The 22926-nt window shown below is 38.5% G+C and overlaps 1 protein-coding gene across 2 annotated transcripts; it reads right to left on the minus strand.

Annotated features, from left to right (window-relative positions):
• Positions 1 to 841: 841 nt before the first annotated feature.
• On the minus strand, positions 842 to 5810 carry LOC116902882 (anionic trypsin-2). Of its 2 annotated transcripts, none has more exons than XM_032905213.1 (5): positions 5771 to 5810; positions 3265 to 3424; positions 1820 to 2073; positions 1301 to 1437; positions 842 to 1046 (listed from the first exon to the last, which is right to left on the minus strand). In XM_032905213.1, exons 1-5 carry the CDS (start codon positions 5808 to 5810, stop codon positions 897 to 899), a joined length of 741 nt encoding a protein of 246 aa, XP_032761104.1. In that variant the 3' UTR covers positions 842 to 896. The 2 variants fall into 2 exon arrangements, with proteins under 2 accessions (XP_032761104.1, XP_032761105.1); XM_032905214.1 differs by having other exon boundaries at positions 897 to 1046; positions 1301 to 1431; positions 1814 to 2073.
• Between the last annotated feature and the right edge of the window lie 17116 nt (positions 5811 to 22926).

The raw sequence follows: 22926 nt of genomic DNA on the forward strand, positions 1-22926 counted from the left end.
CAATGTGACCCATCTGAACTTCTGTCCTTAAATCCTGAAACTGAAATTAAATTAGAACAAGTGCTTTTACAGACATTTGGACACTACCTTAAACATACTGGTATTAAGGAAGACGTTGACAGAAATTTCTCAATGTCTAAAAAATTTATTTTTCATAAAATATATTGCATCAATATAATGCTCTTCGTTTCATTAAACACAAACAAGTGTTCTTTTCCTTGCTCGTTGAAAACAACAAAACCCTGCTGAATTCCTGAGTAACCCAGAATGTTGACAAGAATATACATAACTCTCCCAAGACCAACAGCAAGTCACCATTGCTACAGAAAACAACCTACACAATTCATTGAACCTGGAGAAGGACTGCTGTAGCTTACATAGAGCCTTTGCTGCCAAGGGCTATCTAATTTGATACATGGAGATATTTTGTATGCTATGAACACAGAAACACAGACATCAAGTCAGCCACAAACCTTTCAATCCATAATGTTGTCCTTCTGCATTCCAGCACATAGCTTGTTTAAAAACTTATCTTTGAAGTTGTGTCTCTTTACTCAACTGGTTCTCTCTTTCTCTCACTCTCTCTGCTCCCACAGGGTGCCAACAGCCTCCCTGCTCTCTCTTTCTACCTTCTCTGACCCCCCTTCTCTGCTCTCATCACACTGCTTGTGTTTGTCTGTCTATACCCCATTTCTCCCTCCTCTTCCCCCAAATAAATTTTCTTTATAACAACAACAACAACAACAACAACAACAACAACACTCAACTGATAAGAAGAATGATTTACAATGAAAACTACCCTTAAAGCTAAAAGGCTAAAGAGATGATGCGGAAACACAGGCAGTAAAGAATATTTCACTTTATTGACATAATGACTGCAGAGGGATTGGAGAGCTCTAGTTGGCAGCAATGGTGTCCTGAATCCAGTCCACATAGTTGCAGACCTTGGTGTACACACCAGGATTATCTGGCAGGGCACAGCCATAGCCCCAGGAGACAATGCCCTGCAGCTCTCCATTACAGACCACAGGGCCACCAGAGTCACCCTAGGGAAAAGAGGAACACAGTGCATGAGGAAAGGCATGTGAAAGAGGACTGCCTACAGTAAACTGTTTCTTCCCACTTCCTCCATTTCTTTTTCTCCATAGTTGATCTGCTATCCTTACTACTGTGTTGAAATCCAAAGGAGACACCTTTCTCTATAGTACCATCACAGCACACTTTCTGCATCCTAACACTAAGCTTTGAAGCCCCAGCCCGAAGAGAACAGAGGTCTGTATAAGTGAAGGGTGGCAGTCACCTGGCAGGAATCCTTGCCTCCCTCTAGGAAGCCAACACAGACCATGTTGTCAGTGATCTTTCCAGGGTAGGAGGCTTCACAGTCAGCTTGGGGCAGCAGTGGGGCATCCAGGCACTGGAGCAGATCAGGATCATTGACTGTGAGGAAAGAAAAAGAATGATGACTCCTTTATCCAGACAACAATCTAGTGTTGAACCAGCTGGCAAGCAATGGACTATTCCCTAAGATAAGAACTCCCACTTAGAAACTGGCTCTTTTATTCCAGAATATTCACAGCGGATATCCTTCATACCTGGCCAGAATTCTGGGGATCAGCTCTCTCTCTCTCTCTCTCTCTCTCTCTCTCTCTCTCTCTCTCTCTCTGTGTGTGTGTGTGTGTGTGTGTGTGTGTGTGTGTGTGTGTAAATGTGTACTGGTACTGAGTATTTATAGTTTAGGCAGCAGGGCAATAATTTCAGAGATGGGCACAATTGCAGTGTATACATAAAAGAGAAGTTCTAAGTGACATGTCCTACTCACCACCGAAGCTGAGGGTGTTGCCCCAGCCAGAGATGAGGCACTGAGTGCCTGCAGGTGCACAGGAGCTGGGCAGAGCCACAGTGGCCACTCGAGCATTAAGTTTCACAGGGGAAGAGAGCTTGATCAGCATGATGTCATTGTTCAGGGTCTTCCTATCGAAGTTGGGATGCTTGATGATCTTGGCAGCATTGACAAACTGCTCATTGCCCTCAAGGACATTGATGTTGTGCTCTCCCAGTCTCACTTGGATGCGGCTGTTGGGAAAAGAAGTAATGCCATAGTATTTTTTTTTTCTATGACTGAAGACATCACAACTTTCTGAAGCCCCTTGCTCTCTTGTGTCTATGAATATTTCAAAACTCTTGCTGAAGTTATCACACTCTCCTCTTTTTCAGAGAGAGATGGTGTACAGGGGCTGAACAACTGCTGTATACATTGCTCCTTTTAATCTGCCTCTAGTATCCTGGGCTATGGAACTAAGAGGTCATTTGAAGCCACTGTGTCATAGTCACTACACACAGGAACTTTTAATCCCCATTTACCTTTGGAAGAATGCTTCACTTTTACATTTCAATAGACGGGTTAATATGTGGTACCTGAGCCTTCATAGTGGGATTCTGAGGCTCTGTAAGAGGTTCATTTCCTTTTACTGACTTCTCCCCGTCTTCCAAGTCTCAGTCTAGACCATCAGGCTATTCAGTCTATTATTTAACAACATCCTTTTATAATTCTAACCCATAGTCTGATAGCCCATTTTGGGTATCATCCCCTAATAGAGTATAAAAATAACAGGTGAAGAAAATGAATGATTAAAACCTGTATCTTTTGAAAACTTTGATATAATTTTTTTGCTGTAGGACTTAGACACACAGTTGTGAAAATCTTTGATGCTGTTTGCATTCATTTTTATAGTGAGAAAATAAACCTGTCTTCCTTTCAAGATGTACTTTTCATATCTCATTTTTACTTGTTTCTGTGTTTGTTAATTATTTATTTGTTTACTTATCATTCTGATGTATGTTCAGGTCTGATACCTTCTGGTATCAAATTGACCATGAGTGTTCTATGCATAGTGAAATTATTTGCAATTGGAAGTTTTAAAAAGTTTACAAATTGTTCACACTCACTGAAAATTGAGTTTATTGCCCTGATATAAAGAATACACAGTCACTATTTGTGAATGTGTTTGTGTGACTTCATGTTTAGTTCTTTCTATTCTAAAATCACCTTTCCTTGCTTTGGTTTTGTCTACCCTTAATTTAGTTTGGATGGCTTATGTGTTGAAAGACTTCCTGTTCTGTTCAAACTCGTGAAAATATTACAGTAAGTAATCTCTCTGCTCTGACTATTCCCGTTCACCCTATGCCTTTAATTACTGCCTGATCTTATACTATACCCATAGAAACAACAAATGTGTGTTCTATACAGTCAGGTCCATCACTTACGACTTATAGCAGTGAGCTGCAGACACCACCCACTGGTCATTGATGAGGGAACCTCCACAGAAGTGGTAGCCAGAGTTCAGGGACACTTGGTAGGGAACAGAATTCTCTTGACAGGTGTATCCTCCAACGATCTTGTCATCATCATCCACAGGAAAAGCAACTTGAATTAAAATGAGAAGACCATTGAGAAAGCAATTCATCAAGGTCCTGGAAGGTGGAGTCCTCAGCTTTCAGCTAAGTAGGGATCTTTAAAGAGTAAAATATCTGGAAGCTAGAAGGTATCACTGCATTCCCAAAAGGCATAGGACAGTTTGTCCAACGGTGAACAGTAACACTACAGTACAATAGAAAAACACGTTGCAGTTGACTGCATTCTGATGGGTTGCCAGGGATGGGGCAAGTGATGCTTACACAGCATGCAGTAGCAATAGGGTCTAGTGATGGTTGTCTAATCCACTCTCTGAATTGATCACAATTTCTTCAATCATTGACACCTGTGGCTAACAGTGCTTAAGGTGTTTAGGGAGGTTGGAATTATTTTAGAAAAAGTCGTGGGTATGTAGAGATTTATGTACCCACAAGCTTTTATAGGTCAAGTTTATATATTAGTGACACATAGAGATCAGGTCTTATGTAGGATAGAGGGATGTAATGTTATTTTATTCATTTACCTTTCCATTTATTTTTGATTCATAGATAAAATTCCCTAATCACAGCCTCTTCCTCCTTTCTAATTCTTCCTTGAAAAATCTTTCCTCACCATCTCCTCTTTCCCTCAGAAAAAGGGAGTTCCCCTTGGGTATCTCCTCACCTGGGGATCTTGACCCAGAAAGACTAGGCCTATTCTCTCCCACTGAGGACCAGCCAGGTAGTCCAGGCATGAGGAAGGGGATTCATTGGCAGCAGACAGAGATTAATTCTAATTCCCCCTTTTTAGGGGCCTCACAAGAGACCAAGCTACACATTTGCCACAAATGTATAGGGGTTCTAGGTCCAGCTCATGCATGTTCCCTGGCTGGTAACCCAGGCTCTATGAATCCCCATCGTTCCAGGTTAGTTGATATTATTACCAAAGATTATTGATTTTTAATTTGATTGCATGTTTATTAGTCTTAAAATCACTTTGATATTTAAAATATGTGTGTGTGTGTGTGTGTGTGTGTGTATCTATAATAGAAACGTCCTTCCTAATATCAAGTCTCTGCCCCAGACACATAAGGTAAGAAATTTAAGATATTAATTGACATAAGTCATGTAAGAAAGGTTATGGCAAGCGAGTGAGTTCTCAGGTGATGGTCCATCATTTTGCATGGCAGCAATCAGTAAGCAGTGAGGGGTGTAGACCCAAGAGACTTTGTCTCAGGATTGTTCCTTGCTGCTGATATGCCTTTCCTGCCATAATTACATAGCCTAATGTTTCTTGGGAATCATCCTACCCTATTGGCAAATTTCCTCCCATCAACGTGAAGATAACCTTTCAAGAATTAATGCTGCTTAGTTGTATCAATGTCTTTATAGAATTACTGATTTGATTCAAATAATCTTAGGAAGAAAGTTTAAGGAGATGGTTTCAGTTGTTTTGCCAGAAAGGCATAATAAAGTTTGAATCAAGGATAAAATGTGCCCCTCCTCATAGAATAGTAAATAAAAACATAAAAAAAGTGGTACAATGAGCTTTTGTAAATTGTACTAAGGAAAAATGCTTGAAACAAATTAATGACCAAGAAAAAACATCATTCTAAGTCATCTAACAAATGTATATTTGAGTGTGTGTTTGTGTGTACATACATATGTAAGTGTGTGTGTAGGTGTATAAGTATGCATACACACTTGGGAAATTGATGAAACTTGTGGTTGGGCCTAGCTGAATCTCTCTCTCTCTCTCTCTCTCTCTCTCTCTCTCTCTCTCTCTCTCTGTGTCTGTGTGTGTGTGTGTGTGTGTGTGTGTGTGTGTAATACTTTCTCTTATACTTTTTCTTTCTTTCTGGCTCCCAAGAGTTAAAAAGCTCTGAGGCCATCCAGGCCAGCAGGAGGTCCCTTAAAGAATAAAAGCCTCCTTTTCAACCCCCTGTTGCTATATAGCAGCAGGAGTCAGTCACCAGAAGCCACCAGCTTTCTACTTCAGGAGAGCAAGAGTTAATTGCTAAAAGCCATGCTTCTGGCCTCCAGACAGTAGTAAGCTCTCTGGTCTGCCTATTCTATGCCCTTCCTCAGTACCTTTGTGTTAGGGCAAGACCCTTACCTTAATCTCCAGGAAGGCTGCTGATTAATTTCATGGACCCTCCATGTGCCTCATATTTTAGACTCTCTGATCATATAATACATTACAGTGGAAGGGAAAAGAAACAAGCTTACAGGGAAGCGCAAAAGATTGGAAGCAGAGTTGCTGCTGGAGGAAGAATGAACGTATTGGTATATACATAGGCTTAACAAGCAGCCTTGGTGGCAAGGTTCATGGTTTCTAGGAGAAGATAGAGCAAGACCAAGGTGAAAGCATGGAACTCACCAGCAGCTCCCACAAGAGCCAGGAACAGGAGTGCTCTCATTGTGGCAGAGGGTAGGGAGCCCTGGATGGAAGCCTGCTTTTATACCCCAATTCAGGGAGAAGGAGGTGCTGAGGGGAGGGCCCCACTGCTTCTACACAAGCACACCTGTGGGTTTCCCCTTCCGAGAGCCTTACATTATCTCTGCTCTATTTGTCTACTCTGGGTCAGTGATAAGGACAAGGAAAGTAGGTGATTCTTGAAAGGAGGCTTTGCAAACCAGTGGATACATAGACTTTGTGTATGCAGCTTGGCCTTCCTTCTTAGGCTGGTAGAAGGAGGTTTGGTGGTGGAGAATGGCTATATTCCTAAGATATACACTAACATCATGGAAACGTCTGTGATTTACTTTGAGGAAGACATGGTATTTGTGGATGAGTGGATATTTGAGACCTGGAGATTCATGAAAATAAAAATCTTGTATATGGATCTAATGACTAGGAGTTGATGATTCATAACACTAGAATAATTCATCATATAGAAAGATCATATCCAAGAGCTTTGGCAATCAGTATTAAAATGTGAAACAACATGGGAGAGAGAAACAGACATGACTTGTATTTTAGGCTTTCACTTGCTTGGCTCACCTTTCCAAAAGGGATCACACTTGGAAGTGGTTTGAAGTATGAAAAATAAGATTTCAGAAGGAGCTTCCTCAATATGTTCCAGGGACAGACCAATATCACATTCACTTTATTCCTCTCTGTCAAGATTTTGGCACTAATCTTTTCATGCTTTTATGGGTCCATTTGCAGCATCTTTGTGATTGTATTAACAACTTGTACTAAGGATTAAACTTCCCTACTTTTGAAAGATCCCCGAAGGGAGACCCTTACTCAAGTCTTGGGAAGTCGCGGGTCCCAGACACACGAGAGACCATTTTGATGTAATACGCAAAGGCAAGGTTTTTTTATGGAGATCTCCAGGTCAACACATATCCCATGCAGGAGACAGAGGTGTTGACCCTGAGTGGCTCGGAAAAGGGCTTTTTAAAGGAAGAAGTCACAAGCCCCAGGAGATGAGGGGATGTCAAAAGGAAATACCAAAAATGTCACAAGGGGAAACTCTCAAAGTCACAGGATTGTTCTTAAGACTCTAGGGTTTAAATCAGGGGAAAGGTCAAGCCCTCATTCTTCTGAGAACAGATCTTGATTCCTGTCCTTTAGGGTAGATGTTTGTCAGAGTTGACAAGGCATCTGCATCTGAAACACATCTGGTTAGGCTTTGGCCCGGTTTTCTGGAATACTATCTGCAGGACACAATGGCTGGAACATTTTCTGTAGGGCACAATGGGGGCTTGAACAACATCACAGGGGCAGAACAGAACCCATTACTCATTTACCCACGTCCACTGACATCCAGAGGGTCAGTGAGTCTGTATCAGTCCTCCTGCGTTTTTAACCATCTGTCTTCCTGAGTCAGATCCTGTTGCTGAGTTTTGAGCTAGTTTAAAACTCTATATCTCTCACTTTAAAAAACCACAGAGTTTGAGAGAGAAATGTATAGTCTAGGTCAGATATGAAGAAGGACTTGAACAGTGGTCACACTGGTTTCTGTTCTGAGAATTACCTTCAGTAAGGGATTACTAATTGACAAGGAGTCATAAATAGGAATCAATATTAAAAAATAGAAGGATTCTGATATTCTATTTTTTCAGTGACACTATTATATCAGACTTAGTTATGAGTAAACTTTCCTGTAAAAGATCCCTAATAAGAATGAGTTCTAACAAAGACCAGAGTCACAGCACTGAAATTTACTGAGACATAACATGCTTAGGTGGAATGTATTAAGAAATGATATGTGAGATTACATCTAATTTTATGAGCTAATGTGAGGAACCCTATTATAGAATCTACTTATGTTTTTAGTTAGTCTTACTGAGGAAGAACAAGTAAAAATCGTAACTAAATTCACTAAAATGTAGAAGATAAACAAATGTTCTTGTGCTGCTTCTCAAAGAGCAAAATTTGAGTTCAGAATCTAGCAATTGGTTTTGACATGTCACTCATGGAGAATGTTAAATCATGGATACCAGAATGTATTAGGAAAGGCACCCCTGAGAGTTCTGTTTAATATCTTCTATACCCATCTCTGGCATGATTATCACAGCTACCGAACAGAATTTGTACTCACAGCCCTTCCCTCTGTCCTCTGAATCTCGTTAAGGAAACCATGGCTTATGCCTAAGTACAGTGCTGTTCAATTTATAAAATATTTGACAGTTTTATAAGGTATTTTGGACAAAAGCATGGGATATGTATTGAGCCTCACCCTTTTAAAACTGGTTTATAATAAGGAATAAAAAATGGAATTATCTCTAATTAATAAGGAAGATAATATTACTCAGGTGGATTCAGTTTTGTCCAAGGAATGATCTAAAATTGCCATATGGTTTCACATATCTAAAAAGATATGGAAACTCCTGAGAAGTGTGAGATTTCCCACAGATGGCATCTAAAATGCTATTGCTAAGCAAAGCTAAAGTTGCCTGACAAGTTCAACATCTCACTCCTTCCACTTTTTCTTGGCAGAGCTTGAATACCAAAATTATAATTTACTTGACACTGTGTCTCATAAACTTGCCTTACCACGACCCCTTTCCTACCTGAACCATGTCTAACACATGGGTGTGCATAGCCAGCTGATAGATGGCTAGGATATTATTATGTTTAGGTAGACAGTAAGCAATTTTTCTGTAATATAGTTAACATTTCCTGTTTTCTTTTTCTTTTTTTCTAAAATAATTAATTGATTCTTTGTGAATTTCATATTATACAACCCAGTCCCACTCATCTCCCCATCCCCTCACATCTGCCCTCTGTCTTTGCAACCATCACTACAAAATTACACACACACACTCACACACACATACTCATAAAAAACACTCATCACAAACTCATCACACATACACGCACACTCATCACACACACACGCACACACAAACATACATACAAAACAAAAACCAAAAACCAAAATCTAAGTAGTAGGTATAACTTTTTGTAGTGGAAAGTATTGTGTGTCATGGTGTGTCCCAAAATTACCTATCTGTCTACACATCTTTACTTGAAAATATTCAATACAATGAGTTGTTCATCTGGTTCATGGTGTTTGGATTCTGTGACACCTTCAATATTGGGTCCTGTATTAGGACCCAATATTGGGACTTCTACTAGTTATCCTATTGTTTCCCTGTCTCATGGACACCTTATAGCTTTGCATGAGCAGGATTGGCCCTTTCACAAGCCCCAACAGTTAGATCACAGATGATGTAGATTTTGAGTTGGGACATTTCCAAGTACTGGATCTGGGCCTGGGTGGTCGCTGAGCTGGTCAGTCTGTAGGTTTTCTATTATCTGCACTACCAGGGTAAGCGCTCCAGCACAGCTCTGGATAGGCCACCTGAAACTGCCAGGAAAGGGTCCACTCTCCTCTCATGACCTTAACACTGGCTCACCCATACCCATGCCTGCAAAGCCAGCTCCAATGTGCTGTCCTTTCCCACTGTTTTCCCCATTCTCTCATATCTTCCTTTTGCCCTTGCAACCTCCACCACAAGATAAGACATAAACAAACAATCCAAATAAGGAAAACAAAACAAAGACTAGACCATCTTCTGGTGGAACCTGTAGTGTACCACAGTTTAATCCCAAAACATACCATTGCCCATGCATCTCATCTTGTAAATGCTCAATGCAATATGTCATTGGTCAAGGTTTGAGGTGAATTCTGTGACATTATCAGTATTGGATCCTAACGAGGACTTCTAGTTAGGTTGTTGCCCTATGTCATGGCAATTCTGGTATTTTTTGGATCATCAGCAGGACCTGCCTTCCACAAGTTCTAACAGTTCACAGATGATACAGGTTTTGGGATGGGGTGACTCTCCAGTTCTTTCACACTTGGGGATAGCCCACCTATGCCTTGCCCAGCAGGGCAAGTGACACTGTGCTATCCGGGTAAACTACAGGTCCCCTTCTCCAACCAATGGGGGATGGAGACAGATATGCTTTATGTTCTTATCTGGACTACCTCATGTGACAGGAGGCTAGGAGTAAAGGCATTACCATCTTACATACTCCACCTCACATCAGATATAAGAGAAGTGGCAGGTCCAGTTTTTCTGTTCTCAGGCACATCTTGTTGGTTCATCTGTGTCCCTTCTACCAGAGCCAACTCTACTGTACTGCCCAGGTGATGTACCTCCCTTCTGAGTGATGCAGTTGGCAAGGGTCAAGGTCAGCTTACCTACTCTCATAACCCAGGCCACTCTCCTGTCTTCTGCTACCTGCACTATATGACTTGGTGGCTTGCAGGTTTCTATGTATTGATGGCCCACTTGAGTAGTGAGGGAGCAGGGAGGTCTGTGGGCATCTTTTCCTGCCCTCGTTGACTGGCATGGCTGTCAGCAGGTCTCTGGCAATCTCTTTATTTTACTTTCACCTTATATTGCCATCAGCTCATCTCAGAGATACTGTTATAACCTTTTTGTCACTGATCTCAGTGAAACATCCAGAGCTCCCATCGAAAGCAAGTCAGTTCTGTTTTATGTAATTGCTATGAAGATTGTTCTAGTATTCCCACATTCCAGCATTTCATGACCAGGCAGCCCACAGAGAAATTTTTCTCAATAGCATATGGAAAATCATTTCAGTCAGAAGGATGATCAGTTTGATCATCCTCACTCTACCCTTATCTGTAAAGAAACTTTGAAGGGCATGATACAATAGCATTTTATAACTAAAGCTTGAAGTTTAACTAATGTTTTGTGCTCATTAATCATGTGAGATCATCTTTCACCATGATATTAGCAATCACAGGCTAAGAAGACTGCTGTAGATTAGAATTATTGCTGTGTACTCTAGACTGAGATGAGTAAGGTAGATTCAATGAATCAACCATTTACTCTCCATTTGAATGTCTGTGCTATTCCCAGTACTATTCATTCTAATATACCTATTCCATTTTGTTCTTCCATAAAGCATTGTCCTAATCCCCACTCAGTGCTTCACATTGTTAAATCACTGTATTTCAATTTTGGAAATAGTGGTAAATTTTGTTGTGCATATTTAACGCTGTAGAGTACAGTTTTTAATGAACTTTCTACTCATTCTCTCATTTTGCTTTTCGTGGATGATCAAGCGAGCTTTACAGAATGGGATTACTTTTTAAAGCATATACAACAAATAGTTTTTAAAGGTTCAACATAGCAGTCATATGGTAGACTGGCATGCTCTGACAAGAACATTCTGGCTGCAATAATCTTGTCCCATAGTCTTTTGTAGATCATATACAAGCACATGCACATGCACACGTGCACACACACACACATGCGCACACACACACACACACACACACACACGCACACACACCAGATAGCAGGTACTTTTACCTCATCTTCAAATATGAAGAATCCATATCTCTGATAGAAAGTGACTTTCACCAGTAGCTGCTTGAGAAAAAAATGTAGAGATGATGTCATAACCCTTCTTCTAAAAACAGACTTTATTTCTCATCATATTGCTATAGAGTAGTTCTTGTGACTCTCTAGGAGTATAGACAGCTTAAGAACAATTTTTCTTCTTAAGCTCACAAGTAAGTGTAGTCTTCATCCCTCATCAAGGAAAATTTTTTTTTGCCATAGACAGTGACCACTACATTAAAACACAACCAATCAAAATACATAGGTGTGGAGCCCACTCTCAGTGGATATAGCTAGAAAACATTCCCATATGAGAGAACATTGCAGAGGAGGGCATGGGAAGGCTGTAAGAACCAAAGGATTAGGACGTTGGCTGTGAGATTACCTCTTTTAGTATGTTAATGTTTCATTTGAGACTGTCCAAGTGTGAGTTGAACAAATATTACCCAAATGGAGCTGCCAAAATAGATGAGAAAATACTCATCAGGATTCAAGCCTATACAAATAAGTATGGGTAACTGAGGAAAATTGAAAGTGATAAAGTTGGTTTTCCCCAGGAAGGAAGACACCAACAAATCCCTTGGTTTTCCAGTGCTAAATATCTAGTCCTGAAAACATACATAAAAATATCTTTATACAGGTGAAGTAGATTATATTCAGAAACATGCACATATATGCATATATTTGCATATCCACATTACATATATGCATGTAATAACAATTAAGGAAGGGGCCATAAATTTTAAGGTAATGCAAATGGAGAAATTTTGTAATTATAATCTCAAAAATAATTATTAATTTTCACAATTGATATGGTCATATACCAATAAAACATTAAAGATACCAACAGAAATTTTATGTATATGATGGTTTAATCTGCACCAAATTTCTAATGCTATTCTTTATAGAACTTGATGAAACCAAACTAAAGTTCATATCAATGTTGAATGGACAATATGATCATGAGCAGAATATAAAGTGCAGATATTACAGTATCTATCCAAGTTACTGTATAGAGTCATTGTAACAAAAAACACCACAGCACTAAGAAAGCCACATAGGTACAGTTACCTGATCTTAAAAGATGCCCCAAACCGACACTTTAGGGAAAAGAGTTTCCTCTGCAAATATTGCTGAGAAAAGTATATATAAGTATACTTACCTGAGTAAGAATGCAAACAGTTGAATAAAAAGAAGAAAGGGTTGTAAGATAATAAAATCAGAATTGATAAAAAAATATAAAAATATTGGAAAAATCTAACCTGAAATTTTGTAAAGGAAAAAGAAATAAGTAAAATACAAAGCTCTGTGAAAATTCTCACTAACGAAATGTATCAAAGAGAGGACAGGCATCTGGGCTTGAAAAAAAAAGTGAAGAAATTACAAAACCCAACAAGGACAAAAATAACATAAGGAGCAATATTGAAATTTCATAGGTTTTCCTATGAAAAGATCAAATAAAGATGATATTGGGCATAGAAATAGAATCTGTATCTAAAGACATAAAAAACATTTTCAAAAGATGTACAACAAAGACACATGCTCCACTATGTTCATAGCAGCCTTATTTATAATAGCCAGAAGCTGGAAATAACCCAGATGCCCTTCAACAGAGGAATGAATTAAAAAAATATGGTACATCCATACAATGGAGTACTACTCAGCTATCAAAAACAATGACTTCATGAAATTTATAGGCAAATGGAATGATGTAGAAAATATCATCCTGAGTGAGGTTACTCAATCACAGAAAAACACACTTGGTACGCATTCATTGATAAGTGGATATTAGCCCAAAACCTCGAATTACCCAAGATGCAATCCATAGACCACAGGAAGCTCAAGAAGGATGACCAAAATGTGCATGCTCCCACTCCTTCTTAAAAGGGGGAAAACATCCACAGGAGGGGGTGTGGAAGCAAAGTTTAGAGCAGTGACTAAAGGAATGGACATTCAGAGCCTGCCCCACATGTGGGCCATATATATACAGTCACCAAAACTAGATAAGATTGATGAAGCTAAAAAATGCATGCTGAAAGGGACTGGATATAGATCTCTCCTGAGAGACACATCCAGAGCATGTCCAATACAGAGGTCAATGCTAGCAGCAAACCACCGAACTGAGAATAGGACTCCCTTGCGGAGAATTAGAGGAAGTATTGAAAGAGTTGAAGGAGCTTGCAACCCCAAAAAAACAACAATGCCAACCAACCATAGCTTCCAGGGACTAAACCACTACCGAAAGTCTGACCCAGGACTCCAACTGTATATGTAGCAGAGAATGGCCTTGTTGGGGCACCAGTGGAAGGGGAAGCCCTTGGTCCTGCCAAGGATGGACCTCCAGTGCAGTGGGAATACGGGGGGGGGGCAATAAAGGGGATGTATAGGGGGAATACCCATATGGGGGAGGGGTAAAGGAGGGAATAGGTTCTTATGGACAGGAAACCGGGAAGGGGAATAACATTTGAAATGTTTAAGTAAAGAAATATATCTAATAAACAAATAAAAAAAGATGTACAAAAAATTTCTCAGAGTTAGGCAAATGCCAGTGTCCAGCCTCAGCGTGAGGATGGTCCTGAGAAAGGGAGAATGAATGGGAGTGGGGCTGATTCAACAATAACAGGAGTCAGTAGTTGATGTAAGCTATCAGTTAATGTACTCTCTCTTTGCCTGAGGATTCTCATCATCCTTCCTTCTTCTCCTTTATTTTTCCTTCTTCCTTTTCATTTTTCTTCTCCCTTCCCATTCTTTGCCATCTCCATTTTCATTCTTTTGCCTTCTCCCTTCTCATTCTTTTTTACTTCTCCCTTACATTATTCTTCCTTTGCTTTCCTTCTTATTCTCTTGCCTTCTCCAACCAGAGAACCTCAACCCAGTCTTTATTTACTAAAGCTACACCATCAAGACACTGATCATTGTTAATAATATTTTAGAAATTCTTGAATTTACATAAATGTTATAAATCCAGGATTGTTAGTTCCAACCCCTCCTTTCTTAAATTATCTTTTTTTTTCAAGTTTCATATTTTTTATTAACTTGAGTATTTCTTATATACATTTCGAGTGTTATTCCCTTTCCGGTTTCTGGGCAAACATCCCCTAGTCCCTCCCCCCCTTCTTTATGGGTGTTCCTCCCCATCCTCCCCCATTGCCGCCCTCCCCCCAACAGTCTAGTTCACTGGGGGTTCAGTCTTAGCAGGACCCAGGGCTTCCCCTTCCACTGGTGCTCTTACTACTATATTCATTGCTACCTATGAGGTCAGAGTCCAGGGTCAGTCCATGTATAGTCTTTAGGTAGTGGCTTAGTCCCTGGAAGCTCTGGTTGCTTGGCATTGTTGTACCTATGGGGTCTCGAGCCCCTTCAAGCTCTTCCAGTTCTTTCTCTGATTCCTTCAACGGGGGTCCTATTCTCAGTTCAGTGGTTTGCTGCTGCAACCCCTCCTTTCTTAAAACAGAAACTAAACACAAAGCAAAAGCAGTTTTCTTTCACGTTTTATATAGTCTGTTCCTCATGGGTATAGCTAGTATGGTTTCCTGCTATAGCAGACAGCAGTCTTTAGTAACTGTTTTCATGTAAGAACAGAAACGTGACAGACTACTAAGGTTAAAATAATTTCTTACAGTTTTAACATTTATGAAAGTAAAGAAGCTAGCTCTCTAATATCTCTCTAGGCATTGCCATCTCCAATTATTCAGGTAGCCAGGACAATGAAGCACTAGCTTTTTATATGCTTATACATCATCTTTTAATTCTTTAATCTTTATTTCATCATCTTAGCAACTCCATAGACTCATGCACTTTCCTTCTAATACTATTTATTTGTAAATCATATATGATCCTTTCTTCTATAAAACAAACCCTTCTATCTTTTGCTTGTTTTCTATAGATTACTCAATCTTTTCGTATCTATGACTTTTCTTCTTGATAACTTTAACTCTCTATCCTTTACACCGGCTAATTAAAGCACAGACATTGGATCACAAGGTACATGTATCTCCTCATAATTCTAAATTCAAGACTAAACTTCTCAATGAACTATTTCTATAAAGGACCATGTGGGCTTTTATGCCCTCTGTGATTATGTAATCTGTATCCTTGACACAACTGTCAAAGAAAATGTAAAACACAGAAAACTCCTAACCCAAAACATCCAGGAAATTCAGGACACAATGAGAAGATCAAACCTAAGGATAATAGATATAGAAGAGATTGAAGTTCCCAACTTAAAGGGCCAGTAAATATCTTCAACAAAATTATAGAAGAAAAATTCCCTAACCTAAAGAGAGAGATGCCCATAAACATACAAGAAGCATACAGAACTCCAAATAGATTGGACCAGAAAAGAAATTCCTCCTGTCACATAATAGTCAAAATACCAAATACACAAAACAAAGAAAGAATATTAAAAGCAGTAAGGGAAAAATGTCAAGTAACATATAGATACCCCGTATGTCTGTAGACTTATTAGAATTATACCAGACTTCTCACCAGAGACTATGAAAGCCAAAAGATCCTGGGCAGATGTCAGACAGACCCTAAGAGAACACAAATGCCAGCCCAGGTAACTATATCCAGCAAAACTCTCAATTAACATAGATGGAGAAATCAAGATATTCCATGACAAAACCAAATTTACACAATCGCTTTCCCATGTTCCTAAAGGCCAAGTGGAAGGCATGTTTCTAATCCGCCACAACTTCAGGACGACCTCCATTCCTCATTCCCAAGAACAACATCTGTTTCATTTATCATGGAGTGATTATCTCTGAGTAATGGGGGAAGTATATTTTTGAAAAAGAAAGATTGAAAGTAAAATAAAAGAGGCCGCAGATCAGCTTCAGGGCAACAGCAACTATTAGCACAAGTTGGGATCAGGGGATCAAAGGCTTGGCAATGCTCCAGGGACAGGAACTCTGCCACATCTACTGTATGTAGCCATGCAGGGAAATATTAACCAGATATAGGAGAAAATTGTTTTATCAAACAGACAAGACTGGAAAATTATCTCTCTTTAACATATTATAACATAAACACAAGATATACAGAAAACAGGGTATCTACTGAAGATAGCAAAACAGAACCACCAAATCACAAAGAAAGATAGGCCCATCCAACAACAATGCATCTTTAGTGCTGATATAGAATTCAAATTTTAAATTTCTATTCTATATATTTTAAAATACTTAAAGTTAGGTATTTCTGGAGCTTTTACTAATCTCTAAGTTGCCAATTTTATCAGATTTTTTGAGCTGTTCTTAGATTCTAACTGAGGCAAGCTGTATAAGTATAAATGTATTTTTATACTGCTTTCTGACTCTAGGTTTTAGACATGTGTGCTGGAGAACACATGAGGTTTGAGTAGGAAATACCTTTCACTTTAGTGAAGTGGAGTTAAACATAAATAAGATCAAGTTCTTCAATTTCAAGATATTTGACTCTTGTGCCAATGTCATATCAATGGACCTTGAGAGTACACAAACTATACTGTCTGCATATACCATGATGGTCATAGTGATTATCAATGTCACCCAGGGCATTTATGTTAAAACTAACTGCCCTGTATTCTAGGTCAAACAACCTCTGCTGGAAGTCTATATTCATTTTGAAAAGCAGAGTTTGAGCAATGTTAAACCTCACTTCTGTAAAAGAATGAGGTATACTTGAAAGTGGGGAGATTTTGGATCTTTCAATTATATGTGCAATAAGACCATAATGGTGTGCTTAATCTGTGTTGAATCTTCTTACTAAGTTTCGGGGTTTTTTTTCTTTAGTTAAATAATCTCTAAGACTCAACTTTCATTTTATTATGACACAGATGAGCCATAGAAGGGCAGTGCTTGATTGTGTTTCAACTTCTACATATTTATAAGATCAATTGAACTATCCTTCTTATCAGATGCTTTACCCTCCACTGAGCACAGATATAAGAAAATGAATATTGGAAGTGAGATCATATTTGTACCTCATGAAAAGTAGTGATGGCTGTGGAGCTGTCCACTAACATGGGTGGAGCTTAGATGAAGTTGTGTCAATTGGTCTGAGATGGAAAATTAACCGAAGGTTGGAGAAATTGGAATCAGAAGAAACTGCAAAAAATGCTAACGTGACCCTTATAGCATATGTTGTTGTCCTATTACTAGCATGCCTGGAAGAGTTTCACATCCCTGGATTTGACAACTCAGTGTTGTCATCTCGTCATGCTGTTTCTCATTTATTTGCCCCAGGGCTCATTCCTAAGTAGAAGTTCTGTCATATTGCCATGTCTGTCAGGTTTTCAGACTCTTCAAATAGTTTCATCTTCCACAATTATGTTTGTGTGTGTGGTATTCAGAAAGAGTGATTTGGAAGGATTCCATTTTAACAGAGAAATTAACTAAAATTGGCATGCTGCCACAAGTCCATAGAAAGATATGGAAATTATTTTTGCACATGAGAAAGACTGCAGTTGGCAGCTAAATGCACTGTTGACAATCAAACCAGAAGTCCCAATGGGTCCAACTACACACCGGTTTTCTTTCTGGTATTTGTTATCGTAAGAAAACCAAAAACAAAAGCAATAAATTTTTCCTGATGGTGTCCCATTTCTTGCCACACTGGATAGCTGGAGCCATCCATGGGTAGAAGGAATTTCTCTTCCTGGATCTTGAAGTGCATATTGCTCCTGGAATCCTCCTATGTAGTGAAATTTCTTTGAGGTATATTTGGGAGGAAAGGTGAAAGTTTACTGGACTCACATGACTTTTGTTACATTTAAAGTACTCTCTCTTTCTAAAAGCAGTTTTCATAACTCTGAATGCCTATATAAAAATGGGGAGATATCTCACATTAGTAGCCTATCTGCTTACCTGAAAGCCCTAGAAGAAAAAGAAGAAATAAGACCTCAAAAGATTACATGACAATATATAACCAAATTCAGGTCTGGAATCAACAAAATAGAAAAAAATAAAATGAAAGAAAAACATACAGGATCAATGAAACAAAGACATGGTTCTTGGCCAAATTAATTAATAGATGGATCAAGGTGAACAAAATAAACAAATTAGAGGTGAGGGCAAAACAACAGACATCAAACTAATCAAGGGAATCAAATATATTTATCAGATATCGACAGAACATTTCTCCCTATAACAAAAGAATATACTTTTTTTCTCAGCACCTAATGAAAGATACTTTCTTCAAAACTGGTCATCTAATTGCACAAAAACAAATCACAAAAGACACAAGAATATTGAAATAGTCTGATCCATTCTATCAGATCAGCAGGGACTAAGGCTGGTCTTCAATAACAACGAAAACAACAAAAGCCCACATACTTGTGAAAGTTGAAGAACTCTCTACTTAATGATAACTTGGGTAGAAAAGAAAAAAAAAACAAATTAAAGATTTTCTAGAATTTAAGGAAAATGAGTGCATATCATACCCAAACTTATAGGTCATAATGAAAACAGTGCTAAGAGGAAAATTCATAGCACTAAGTGCTTTCATAAAGAAATTGGAGCAATCCTACACTAGCAACTTAACAGAACACATGCAAGCTCTAGAACAAAAAGAATCAAACACACCGAAGAGTAGATGGCAAGAAAAAAAAAAATCAAATTCATGGCTGAAATCGACTAGTTAGAAAGAAGGATAACTATACAAAAAGTCAATAAATCTAAGAGATTTTTTTGAGAAAATCAACATGATAGATAAACCTCTAGTCAAACTAACTAAAGGGTACAGAAACAGTATGGAATTAGAAAAACAGAAATTGAAAAACAAAACAAAACAAAAACAAAAATAACAGATCTTACTACAAAAGCCTATACTCAACAAAGACTAGAAAATCTAGATGAAATGGATGATTTCCTAGACAGATATCATGTACAAAAGTTAAATCAAGATCAGGTAAACTATCTAAACATTCTCATAATCCCTAAAGAAATAGAAGCAGTCATTAAAAGTCTCTCAACCAAGAAAATCCCAGGACCAGATGGTTTAGTGCAGAATTCTACCAGACCTTCAAAGAAGACCTAATACCAAAAATCCTCCAACTATTCTACAACATAGAAACAGAATAAATACTATGTAATTCCTTCTAAAAAGTCTCAGTTACTCTGATACCTAAACCATACAAAGACCCAACAAAGGAAAAGAACATCAGGCCAATAGTAGATATGAATATCGATGCAAAAATACTCTAGTAAATTCTAGTAAATGGAATCCACAAACACATCAAAATGGTCATTCACCACGATCAAGGAGGCTTTACCCTAGGGATGCAGGGATGGTTTAATATATGAAAATCAATCACTGTATTCTAATACATAAACAAACTCAAAGAAAAAAGTCACATGATCATTCCATTAGATGCAGAAAAATCCATTAACAAAATTCAACACATCTGCATGTTAAAAGGCTTAGAGAGAACAAGAATTCAAGGTCCATCCTCAGCAAATTAAAAGCAATATACTACAAACTAACAGTCAACATCAAATTAAATGAAGAGAATCTTAAAGCAATCCTAGTAAAATCAATGACAATACAAGATTGTGCACTCTCTACCTATTTAGTCAGTATGGTATTCAAAGTTGTAGCTAGAGCAATTAGAAACCATAAGGAGGTCAAAGGATACAAACTGGAATTTAAGAAGGCAAGGTATCACTATTTGCAGACAATATGATAGTATACAAAAGCAACCCAACTAATTTTTTTTTTTTTTAGAGAACTGCTACAGTTGATAAACAACTTCTGCAAAGTGGCTGGATATAATATTAACTCAAACAAATTACTAGCCTTTCTTTATACAAAGGATAAATGAGCTGAGAAAGAAATTAGGGAAACAACACCCTTCACAGTTATCACAAATAATATAAAATATCTTGGTGTGACTCTAACCAAGCAAGTTAAAGATCTCTATGATAAGAACTTCATGTTTTATAAAGTGAGAAATCAAAGAAGACCTTAGAAGAAGGAGAGATATCCCATGCCTATTGATTGATAAGTTTAACATAGTAAAAATGGCCATCTTAACAAAAGCAGTCAGTCTACAGATTCAATGCAATCCCCATAAAAATTCCAACTCAATTCTTCACATAGATGAGAGAGCAGTTCTCAAATTCATACAGAATATAAAAAAATCAGGATAGTGAAAACAATTCTGAACAGGAAAAGAACTTCTATGGGAATCACCATTCCTAACCTCAAGCTCTACTACAGAGCAATAGTGATAAAAACCACATGGTATTGTTATAGAGACAAACAGGTCAGTCAGTTGAATAGAATTGAAGACGCAGAAATAAACCCACACCTATGGACACTTGATCTTTGACAAAAAAAAGGCCAAAATCATACAGTAGAAAAAAAGATAGCATCTTCAACAAATGTTGCTAGTCTAATTGTCAGTCTGTATGTAAAAAAAGTCAAATTTATCAATTTGTACAAAGATCAAATCCTAGTAAATCAAGGACTGCCACATAAAACCAGATACATTGAATGGAATAGAAGAGAAAATGGGAAATGGCCTTGAACACACTGCCACATGGGAATATTTCCTGAACAGATCACCAATGGCTCAGGCTCTAAGATCAACAGTTGACAAATGTGACCTCATGAATCTGAAAAGTTTCAATAAGGCAAAAGACATGGTCAATAGAACAAATCGGCAACCTACAGATTAGGACAAGATCTTCACTAATCCTACCTCCCATAGACAGCTAATATCCAAATTATTCGAAGAACTGAAATAGTTAGACTGGAACAATCCCTTTCGAAATCAATCTGGTGGTTCCTCTGAAAATTGGAAATAGTTCTATCTAAAGACCCAGTTATATCACTCCTATGCACGCATCCCAAAAATGTTCCACCATATCACAAGGACATACACTCCATTATCTTCACAGCAGCTTTTTCTGTAATAGTCAGAAGTGGTAAACAACCCAGATGTCCCTCCATCTAAAATGGATATAGAAAATGTGGTTAATTTATACAATGGAGTACTATTCAGGTATTAAAAACAGGGACATCATGAATTTAGCAGGCAACTGAATGGAACTAGAAAATATCATCCCGAGTAAGATAACCCAGATCCCAAAAGATATACATGGTTTGTACCCATTCATAAGTGAATATTAGCCAAAATATTCAGAATACCCATGATATCATGCACAGACCAAATGAAGCTTAATAAGAAGAAAGGTCCAAGTATGGATGCTTCAATTCCACTTAAAAGGGAGAACAACATAATCATAGAGGCAGAGTAAGGGAGAGATCTGGGTAGGAGAGAAGAGTAGGAGAAAAAACGGGAGACAGGATCAGGTATGAGGAGAGACAGGAGTGAAGCCTAGAGGGCCAGAAGAATGAATAGAAATGTGCATGTGTGAGGTGAAGTATGAAGGAACCTCTAGAAAGTCCCCAGACACCAGGGATGTGGGAGGCTCCAAGGACCCAATAAGGATGTCCTTATCTTAAATGCCCAACAGTGGAAAATGGAACTTGAAGAGACCACCTCCAGCAAAAAGAAATGGCCCCCAGTGGAGGGATGGGGCCACCCATCCGTCTCAAAAAATTTGACCCAGAATTGTTCCTGTCTAAAGGAAATATAGGAAGAAAAATGGAGCAGAGACTGAAGGAAAGGCCATCCAGCAACCACTCCAACTTGGGATCCATTCCATGTGCAGACACAAAACCCAAACACTATTGCTGATGCCATGTTGTGCTTGAAGACAGGAACCCATGGCTGACCTCTGAGATGCTCTATGGGCACCTGACTGAGCCAGATACAGATACTTACAGACAACTATTGGACCCAGGTCAGAGACCCATATGGAAGAGTTAAAGGAAAGACTGAAGGAGGTGAAGGGGATTGCAACCCCATAGGAAGAACAACAGAATCAAGTTATTGGAACCCTCAGAGCCCCCAAAGACTAAGCTACTAACCAATGAGAATAATACAATGGGCTGCTTTGTAGCCTTGGCTACATACATAACAGAGGACTGCCTTGTCTAGTCTCAGTGGGAAAGGATGGGCTTTAGCCCAAATTTTGTGTGGAAACTTGATGCCCTAGGGAAAAGGGATGCTGGTGGGGGTGATGTAATAGTGGTAGTTGGGGTAGGGGAGCATTCTCTCAGAGGTGGGAGGATGGGGTGAAGAACTCTGGGAGAGAGGACCAGAAAGGGGGTAACTTTTGGAATATAAATAAAATAATTTAATGGAATAAAACTAGAAATGTCATTTTTCAGAAAATGACTATAGATCAACATAAAAATATATGTAATAAATGATTAATATGAGTTTAGAAAAAGTATTAATAAAAGGTCAGCATTCAAAAGTAAAACAAAACAGTGAATAATATTTTGTATTGATTAATTTGTATCTCCATGTGGCCTTCTCTAATCTATGGTTGATACACCTAGTGACACTATATCAGAGAAAACTGATTTTTCCTTTTCACGGTATCAGTTGCAAATAATTTCTTTTATAAGGGTATGTCCTTGTGTCCACTTTTCCCTCTCAGTGCTGAGACCTTGTTTCTCATGAATAGTATAGGTTAAAGTCTCTCTGAGGTCATGTCTGAATTATTCCTGTTGCATCTTGAATTTCCTGTTACCTTGGCATCATACACCACCTCTGACATTAAAATCTTTTTTGCATTCTCTTACACATAGATCTATGAGCCTTGAGATGAGAGGTTTGATGAAGACCTGCCATTTTGGGAT

Source organism: Rattus rattus, chromosome 6, assembly GCF_011064425.1.
Source record: "Rattus rattus isolate New Zealand chromosome 6, Rrattus_CSIRO_v1, whole genome shotgun sequence".
Classification (NCBI taxonomy): Eukaryota; Metazoa; Chordata; class Mammalia; order Rodentia; family Muridae; genus Rattus; species Rattus rattus.

Coding starts and splice junctions, on each gene's coding strand:
- LOC116902882 (XM_032905213.1), bottom strand. CDS start 5,810: ATGAGAGCACTCCTGTTCCTGGCTCTTGTGGGAGCTGCTG. Junction 1,438..1,819: donor CAACACCCTCAGCTTCGGTG/GTGAGTAGGACA, acceptor CTTTCCTCACAG/TCAATGATCCTGATCTGCTC. Junction 1,047..1,300: donor GAGGCAAGGATTCCTGCCAG/GTGACTGCCACC, acceptor TCTTTTCCCTAG/GGTGACTCTGGTGGCCCTGT.